We start from the raw sequence: 9,643 nt of genomic DNA, 5'->3' as shown, positions 1-9,643 counted from the left end.
TCCCTCCCTCCCTCCTTCTCTCTCTCTCTCTCTTTCTTCTTTCTTTCTTTCTTTCTTTCTTTCTTTCTTTCTTTCTTTCTTTCTTTCTTTAAATTTGTATTATATTCTTTCTCTTTCACCTTTATTTATGCTAAGAGAATAAAGGAGGGAAAGTCAGAGAGAACATAAGTCCTCGCTGAAGGCTTGCTCAGCACTATGTAATCATGGAACTCCCTGACCATCATGCCTGAACAAAACTGACCAAGCAAATTCAGTCAGATTTGGCAGGTTGCAAGTAGACGAATAAATGATAGAATTATCCTCACATGACTATTTTTCTATTTTCAGTTATATGTAAATGTAATATGATGAAGCACTTGTCTATTTGATGCCAGTTGTTGGAGCCTCTGCCCATAGTTTTTCCCTCCCTATCTTGCTTACCAATCTTCATTCTCTGTGTACCCTTCATGACTAAAATGTACTTATTGAACACTATTAATATATTTAATGAAAGTATGTTATTCCCTATCTAAAGGATCCTCTCTAAAGGATACCATTTTATCCAATGTACTTTAATGGCATTATCTTAAGCAGTTTAAAAATAATATAGAATGTGCATGGTTAAATTTGTCCAGTAAAATAATTTTTATCATATAATTTTATGTGTAATGATTTTTATGTCTAAGTGATATTTCCACTACTGTAGAAACAGAGATAGAATCATTATTAAATGAGGTGACTAGAAAGGTGGAGAAGGTTTTTGTTTTCTGTTTTTAACAAAGTAAATATTGTCAACCAAAGGTCTTTTTATCATATATGGGTACAGATTGGAAGTCTTTGTGTTCCCTTTCATGATGCACACAGGCTCAAGTAAATAAGGTTCTTTTTTTTTTTTTTTTTTTTTCTAAGTCTTAGCTTTATTTAAATAACCTCAGTGAGAACAGAGTGGGCCAATTACGACCCCTTCCTTGTAATACCAACTAACCAGGACGGGGAGAGTAAGCATACCCTGCAGCCAGCCCGCCGGCCACTCATGAGGGACGGGGTGCCTCTCAGTGGGGGCGGCCCCGGCCCCGGCCCCGGCCCGCAGCTCGGGGAGCGTCCACCGTTGAGCGAGGGTTTTTGATGGTTTCATCTACCGACACGATAAGGCAGGCAGCCTCAGAGGCTGCGGTCAGGGCATTGATGCGCACCATAGCTGGCTCCCACACGAAGGCCTCAAAGTTGTCAGCAATGTCCTCGTTGTTGATGTCCACTCCATACCACATGCCCCCCTGGGCATGCCGAGCTCGTAGCTTGTTGAGGATGTTTGTGGCATCAAAGCCAGCATTGTCACACAGCTGGCGTAGGATAATTTCCAAGGCCTTGGCATATGCCCCAATTAACAGCTGCTGTTTTCCTGGAACGGTCCTTGAGTAATCCCGCAGGTACTTGGAGAGCTCCATCTCAATGGCCCCGCCACCAGCCACCACTGAATCGTTCTTGATGGCCCTCCTGACAATCATGATGGCGTCGTGCAGGGACCGCTCTGTCTCCTCCATGAACTGCTCAGCACCACCACGGAGGATGATAGTACAAGTCTTGGCCTTGGGGCAGCCAGTGAAGAAATTATATCTCTCGCCCCCAATCTGGGTCTCTTCAAAGACCTGGCAGCGGCCCAGCACATCTGCTGACAGAGCATTCACACTGGTCTGGATGGAGCCTCCACAGGCCATCATTGTCCTCTTCAGATCCTCCTCTGGCACACGGCCAGCACAGAACATGTCCCTGTCGGCAAAGTACTGGGTGGCCACATCCCCCATGGGGAGTTTGGACAAGACGACTTTGGCTCCGGAGTGATGGATCCTCTCTAACTTGTCATAGAGAATGTTCCACTCAGCATCAACAATTGCCTGATAATCCTCAACTGTGTGGACTCTGATTTCAGCATTATCTTTCTCAGCTTTCAGCTCAAGCTCAACATTTAAAAGGGCAATCATTGGATTATTGTACTTTTTGGGTTGCATTTCAAACCCAGCGTAAGAGAAAGTCTTCTTGAACGCGACGCCGGCTACTAGCTGAGACTCCTCTAGGGCACCACCCTGCACCTTTTTGATTCCAATCATTTTAAGCTGCAACAGATCATCAAGCATCATCACCGCATCCACCACCATCTTAGCGAAGAAGGCTTTCTGCTGGGAAATCAGCTTGGAGCTCAGAGCGGTCATGGCACACTTCTCCAGCAGCTTCCTCTGCTCCACTTTGTCTTCCTTCTTCACCGTCACAGCAATCTCTTTGATCTTGTTAACTGCCAACTGGGTGGCAGTGCGGAAAGCTCGGATGATGATCTGTGGGTGCAAACCTTCCTCCACATAGGGTTTCACCTGCTTCAGAAACTCTGCAGCCAGCAGGGTCACTGAGGTGGTGCCGTCACCGACCTCAGCATCTTGGGACTTGGCAATGTCCACTAACGTCTTTGCTGCAGGATGGACAACATCAAGGAGTTTCAGAATTGTGGCCCCATCATTAGAAATCGTTGCTTTGCCTCGGCCGTCTACGATCAGCTTGTCCATGCCACGAGGGCCCAGGGTGGTTCTTACAGCTTCTGCAATCACCTGGCAGGCACTGATGTTACTTACAAGCTGGGGGATGCCTTGGGAGCTATCAGTCCCCTCTTTCAACAGGATAACTGGTGTGGGCATCATTTTGGAAGCTCGTTTAGTGGCCCGCTACACCTCTCTTCTCCGCGTCGGGGCTGCCCAGCAACCCCACAATCCCCCAATAAGGTTCTTATATAAGCAACCTAAACTTTAGAAGTCTTAATGTGTTTATTTCTTTTACATATGTTCTCACTAATATCCTGACATTTAGAAATGAATCAATCTTGGTTTACAGAAAAAAGCAAACATAAAAAGTCATTTTATATCATATTGCGCATTTGATAATTTTTCACCACAAGTTATATTGCACTTAAACTAAGGTTTCTTGTTAGAATTAAGCAAAGAAAATTTAGTTAATTCCTCATACTTATTTTGGAAATCAACCATCACCAAACTGTTGAAGTAGCTTTTTCCTGAATTCATTATATAGCTGAACTTATAAAACTTGTTGACCCAAATTAAAAATATTCTTTAAGCTTTAATTATTAAGTATTTTTAAAAATATTTTATTTTTAACTAATCTCCACACCCAACATGAGGCTCAAACTTATTACCCTAAGATCAAGAGACACGTGTTCTACAGGCTGAGACAGCCAGGCACCCCCAATTTTTTTTATGTTGATTTTGGCTATTGTTATCATCCTTGCTTTTTGGTGTGTGTGCGTGTGTGTGTGTGTGTGTGTGTGTGTGTTGTATTAAGAGTAGGAACAATCAGATTCAAAGTCTTTTTTTTTTTTAATCTAAGTTAAAAAATTTTCTTTACATTTATTTGTTTTTGAGACACGGAGAGAGAGCACAAGCAGGGGAGGGGCAGAGAGAGGGAGACAGAATCTGAAGCAGGCTCCAGGCTCTGAGCTGTCAACACAGATCCCTACGTGGGGCTCCAACTCACTAACTGTGAGATCCTTTTTTTTTTTTTTTTTTTTTTTTTTAATTTTTTTTTTTTTCAACGTTTATTTATTTTTGGGACAGAGAGAGACAGAGCATGAACGGGGGAGGGACAGAGAGAGAGGGAGACACAGAATCAGAAACAGGCTCCAGGCTCTGAGCCATCAGCCCAGAGCCTGACGCGGGGCTCGAACTCACGGACCGTGAGATCGTGACCTGGCTGAAGTCGGACGCTTAACCGACTGCGCCACCCAGGCGCCCCTAACTGTGAGATCCTGACCTGAGCTGAAGTCGGGTGCTCAACCGACGGAGCCAGCCAGGGCCTCCCCCCCTCTTTTTTTTGACGGAGAGATAGAGAGCAAGTGGGGGAGGCACATAGAGAGAGATAGAAACCCAAGCAGGAGCTGGAGCTCACGAACCTTGAGATCATGACCTAAGCCAAAATCAAGAGTTGGACGCTTAAACAACTGAGCCACCCAGGTGTCCTTAGACTCAAGTTTTTATCATAGATTCCCCATTGACTGGTATAGGAGTAAAGTCAAAGTTGTTCCACAATTTAAAGAATTACATCAATTCCTTATCTGCTAAACACAATATTTCAAATGATAACCAATATTCTCCTTATCCTTTTCTTCTGGAGACAATTTTTTTTTCATTTGTAGTATGTGTCCTCTATGATACTAAGTATGGAGGAAAAGTCCAGAATTTATAATATTTTGCTGAAAGTCCAAAGTTGCTGAGGCAATACAGGAAAATAAATAGGGACCTGAAAGGATAAACATATGCTCTTGTAGATTACAGCGTCAGGGTGACCCCTCTATAAAAGTGTATGGATATTAGAGTCGTGGAGTAGGTTGAAATTAAAGGCTTCCCAGATTCTTTGGCTCAGGCCACTTTCCTCCATCTTTAAAGTTCTCAATGTTGCAACCCTCTGGCCATTGTTCCATAGTCACATCTTTCTCTGAATGTTTGCTGCCAAGAAATCTCTGCTTTCAAGGATTCAGAGGATTCGATTTTTTTAATTTAAATTTTTGTTAGTTAACACATAGTGCAATATGGGTTTCAGAAGTAGAGTTCAGTGATTCATCATTTACATACAACACCCAGTGCTCATCACAGCAAGTGCCCCCCTTAATGCCCATCCCCCATCTAGCCCATCCCCCACCCACTTCTCTTCGTCAACCCTCAGTTCGTTCTCTTGTGGTTTGTTTCCTTCTCTCCTCTTCCCACCCCCTCCCATATATGCTCATCTGTTTTGTTTCTTAAATTCCACATATGAGTGAAATTATATTGATCCTACTTGGATAATCTACAATATCTCCATTTTAAAGGTGTTCTTAACCCTAATCATGTCTCCAAACTGTCTTTTTTCCATGTAGGGTAATATATCCACAGGTTTGGGGGACTAGGGGATAGCAATCACTAGAGAATTATTATTCTGCCTACCCCAATTTTAAGTACTTTCACTAAAACAAAACAGAGCAACAACAAAACAGTGCACAAAGTAAAGAAATACCACTAGCACTTGCTATGGACTGAATTGTGCCCCCCCCCCAAATTCTGATTCAAACACAGATTCTCAGTGTGACTGTATTTGGAGATAGGGTCTGTAGGAAGTAAATAAAGTTAAATGAGGTCGTGAAGTTGGCACCCTAATCCAATAGGGCTGATGCCCTTCTAGAAGTGCAAGAGATATCAGAGGTCTTTCTCTGCCATGTGAGGACACAGAGGGAAGGCAGTCATTTATAAGCGAGGAAAAGAGCTCTCACTAGAAAGGAAATTGTCTAGTACCTGTATCTTGGACTTCCCAGCCTCCAGGACTGTAAGAAATACATTTTTCTTGTTCCACTAAGCAGTCTGTGGTATTTTGTCACAGCAGCTCAAGCAGACTGATACAGTGTTCTATTCATTTCAAATTAGTAATAATATCTATAAAGTATCCCCATCATGCTGTAATCATAATTTCAGCAACATCTTTATACATGTGTTGTGTTTAGTTTTGAACATTATAAGCGACACTATGTTTGATTTTTAACATTTACATTGGTCATATTCTATATCTAAACACACGCTATTTAACACTGCTGGTAATGAATTCAAAGTGAACTGATACCACTCCATATTTTCTCTTCCAAAAGAAGCTTCTAGTTTACCATTCTTCCCCTGACTCTTTAAGAAAGGAGGATCAAATTTCTATCACCTTCCATGCAATTGGCAAATCTTCACAATATGTAAATTAAAAAATAAAGAAAGTAACCAAGAGGAAAATGTATTTGAACACAAAGAAATAGCTCTAAGCTTAATAAAAGCAGAGGTCATGTAACTTTTAATTTGCCAACAAATTCCCAACAATAGTACTCTAACTGAACACCTGTTGAATGACTGAGTAGAAATAGATTCTTTCCACAAAAACACATCACATACCCAAGTTAAAAGCCTGCAGTATTGTTGAATCACTATATTGTACATCTGAAACTAAGATAACACTGCATGTTAACTATAATGGAATTAAAAAGAAAACACCAAAACTATGGCAAATGACAATAACTATCACTGGGAAAAACCAAAGATGCACCAAGATAGAGCTAATAATTTCGTGTGGATTTAGCAATTTAATTTTTATCTTTAAATAGGGGGTATTATAATTGACTCCACCAAATAAATAAGAATCTAAAGCTCAAAAATTTTAACTATTTTGTTCAATGTCAAGTACAGCAAGTAAGGTAAAGGTCCAGAACACAATACTGGCAGATGTCTATGTTTACATACATTATACTATTGTGTCCCCATAATAAATAGCTTAACAGATACCTTAACAGCCTTTGAACATAGAACAAGTTTGTCCCAGAGAAGCATTCTGAAATAGAATTTCATTTTCTTCTATGTATGTTGAATGTAACATGAATAGATTTTATGCATTTCACTGTTAAGTAATTTTGGTTAGGTCTGTCTTCTTCCACTTGCCCCTGGGACTCCAGGTTGCAGATGTTGCCTGGACATCAAGAGTCGTGTTTGAAATGTACTGCTTTTGTTCTTTCATCTCTGCTATCGATAGATTGTGTTCGTGCTCATAATTCAGTTTCTTCCGGCGCCACGAGAAAATGAAGCACCAGATTAAAAAAAAACAAAAAAGGTTAAGTATGATGATGCAGAACAGAGAATTTTCAGATCATGGAATCCTAAGAGAGCTGATTCACAGGTCCTGCCATTTACCACAAACATTTCCAGATTTCTTAAGGCCCTGACTTTAGTAGTGTTCACATAAATATTCTAATGCAACACGCACATTACACCACCAAACAAGGGGTTTTGGACAACTAAATTTGAGACATGTTAGTTTACAGGAAGTTCAGTTTTTATTTCTGGACTTGGGAAAGCTTGTTACATGGAAACGTTTAATCTACAATGTTAAAGGATATAGCCTGATGCCTTTTCACAAATCTGTTTAATCCCTGATCTTTTAATACCTGATCAGTATTCTATGTAACACACTTTGGGAAACACTGGCTGACTAATTTCAGAACTCCTTAAGACATTTTCACAATTACATTGAGGATTAGATAATGGACTCTTAATAGACCTAAAAGTAGAGTCAAAACTAAGCTAGCTTTACATAATTTCAAGGCAATTTAAGATTCTGGTGCCATTTAAAAAAATGAATTACTTCGGTCGCCTGGGTGGCTCAGTTGGTTAAGCAGCCAACTTCTGCTCAGGTCATGATCTCACAGTTCGTGTGTTCGAGCCCCACGTGGGGCTCTGTGCTGACAAGTCAGAGCCTGAAGCCTGCTTCTGATTCTCTGCCTCCCTCTCTCTCTCTGCCCTTGCCCTGCTTGCGCTCTGTCTCTGTCTCTGTCTCAAAAACAAATAAAACATTAAAAAAAATTAAAACATTACTTTCAGAAAATGTTGCAATTCCAATGATTTTGATGGCAGAAAGTATGACATTGGGTGAATAGGTAAGGACATCAACCTCCATGAACACAAGGATATTCAGAAAAATTAGACTCTATATGCTAACAGGTTTTAGAAATAATTAACTGATTTATAGTGCTTATATTTTCCAGTTTTTGGTTTTCGGTTGTGTTTTTGTTTTTGGCAAATCTAAGGGTGGTATTGACAAGACTCCAGGCTAAAAGAATACTTTCTACCTGCATATAAAATGATACAATTAGTGAAAAGAAAATATTATGATATAATATAAACACACTGTTTTCTATTTCTTAAACAAACAAACAGACAAACATAATGGAATGCCTTAAAGTCTAACAAACAAAAATAATGGAATGCCTTAAAGTCAACACGGTCTTAGATTGAAAACTACAGTAATTTAATTTTTAGATGAAGGAACTGGGGCTTAGTAAAGGCTAACCTCCTTGTCTGGAAACTTGGATTCTAAAAAAGACCTAGAGTCATTAAATAACTTCAAAGATCCATAAAGATGTGTTTCTTGCCTCATACTTTGTTATACTGAAACTACCTTGGAGTGAGGATTTAAATATATATCAAAACAAGTAATTTAAGAAGACTAAAGCAGGCTCCTGGGAATGTGTCCTACAACGCAGTTACTGTGCAGCAAGGAGGACAAAGGAGAGTGCTGACTCAGCAGCGGCCATCTTCTCTGACATTTGGCATTCAACCCAGTTGAGGAGAAGTTTGTGGAGCCAGTTGTAAATCTTCTATTCCTCTTGTGAATTCCTTAGATCCACCTTCTTACAGGAAGTGCATGATCAATGGACTTATACTGACCGTGTTTCAAATATAATTTTTTATATTTAAAAGTATTGGGTACCTGGATGGCTCAGTCGCTTGAGCGTCAGACTTCAGCTTGGGTCATGATCTCGTAGTTCATGAGTTTTAGCCCCGCATGGGGCTCTGTGTTGACAGTGCAGTGCCTGGAGCCCGCTTGGAGTTCTGTCTTCTTCTCTCTCTGCTCCTCCCCTGCTCACACTCTCTCTCTCAAAACTATACTTTAAATTTTTTAAGTGTTTAGGGGTGCCTGGGTTGCTTAATGGGTTAAGCATCTGATTTCAGCTGAGGTCATGATCTCATGGTTTGTAAGTTCAAGCCCTGCATCAGGCTCTGCAACAGACAGCGTGGAGCTTGCCTGGGATTTTCTCTCTCTCTCTCTCTGCCCCTCCCCACTTGCTTTCTCTCTCTCTCTCAAAATAAATAAACTTTTAAAAAAAGTATTTAAAACAAACGATTAAATGATTATGTTATAAATATGTCATTATGGTTCACTCACCCATGCCTTTACATAGGTTGGACCCTGGGCCAGGAATCGTTCCCTGCTATACTCACCATCGTTGTCCAAGTCTCAGTTCCAATGAATAGTTCTTCTTCTACAAAGTTTTCTCATCCCAAGTTAGTTTCTCCCTCCACCCGGCATACTGTGTCCTATATTACAATGCCTCTCTCATGTCATTATATTTGTATCTGCCTCTTTTACTAACTTGTAAGCTCTTTTATGAAATCCTGGGCATAGCATTGTATTTAACACATAGCAGCTATAAAGTAAATCATTCTTTCATATTATCTGAGATGATTTAATCTGGAGTTTTACTCTGAAATGTTCATCCTTGGTCAGGAACCCTGCGGCAAAACATTTTATAAAATATTAAGTGTATTTTTAAAAAGAAATTATTTTTGGAGTAATAAAGAAGAGAAATAAATGTTCCGTGCTTCACGCGATTTAAACATGGAGAGACTTAAGCAGGAAGACAAGCACTTGGTTTATTCTCTTGAAAAAACTGCCATTGAAATTGAAGAGGTTTTTATGTTTTTATAAATCTTCACACTGGTAATGCAATCTAGTCACCTTGACTTACTTATTGGAGTAGAGGTTCCTGACGGTCTATGTTATTTTTATTTTTACTGTAAATTTATTTTAAATGTATTAGAGAAGAGAAAATAATAAAAATGTACTCAACTTTTTTCCCTCTAATACAAATATCTATTGGAGAGATTGATAGGAATTCCCTCAAGGCAAAAATAATGAAGTCATTATTTGACTTAATCTCATTTGTACTAAGATGTCTGCGGGATTGGGCTTGATGTTCTATTTTGCTCTTTGGAGGAAAAAGAACACTTCTAGTGGAACTTGGAAATAAGATTCTGAATATACGGGGAATGAAATT

General features: G+C 39.9%; 1 protein-coding gene across 1 annotated transcript; it reads right to left on the bottom strand.

The window, feature by feature from the left end:
* Positions 1-875: 875 nt before the first annotated feature.
* Positions 876-2,732, bottom strand: LOC128776166 (T-complex protein 1 subunit eta-like). Its single transcript, XM_053899884.1, has one exon. The coding sequence runs from the start codon at positions 2,661-2,663 to the stop codon at positions 1,032-1,034; it is 1,632 nt and encodes a 543-aa protein (XP_053755859.1). The 5' UTR covers positions 2,664-2,732; the 3' UTR covers positions 876-1,031.
* Positions 2,733-9,643: the final 6,911 nt, after the last annotated feature.

This window comes from Panthera pardus, unplaced genomic scaffold (genome assembly GCF_024362965.1).
Source record: "Panthera pardus isolate Hobbes unplaced genomic scaffold, ASM2436296v1 HiC_scaffold_12, whole genome shotgun sequence".
Lineage (NCBI taxonomy): Eukaryota > Metazoa > Chordata > Mammalia > Carnivora > Felidae > Panthera > Panthera pardus.
Note: the sequence above shows the minus strand (reverse complement) of the source record. Positions and strands in the feature narration are given on the sequence as shown.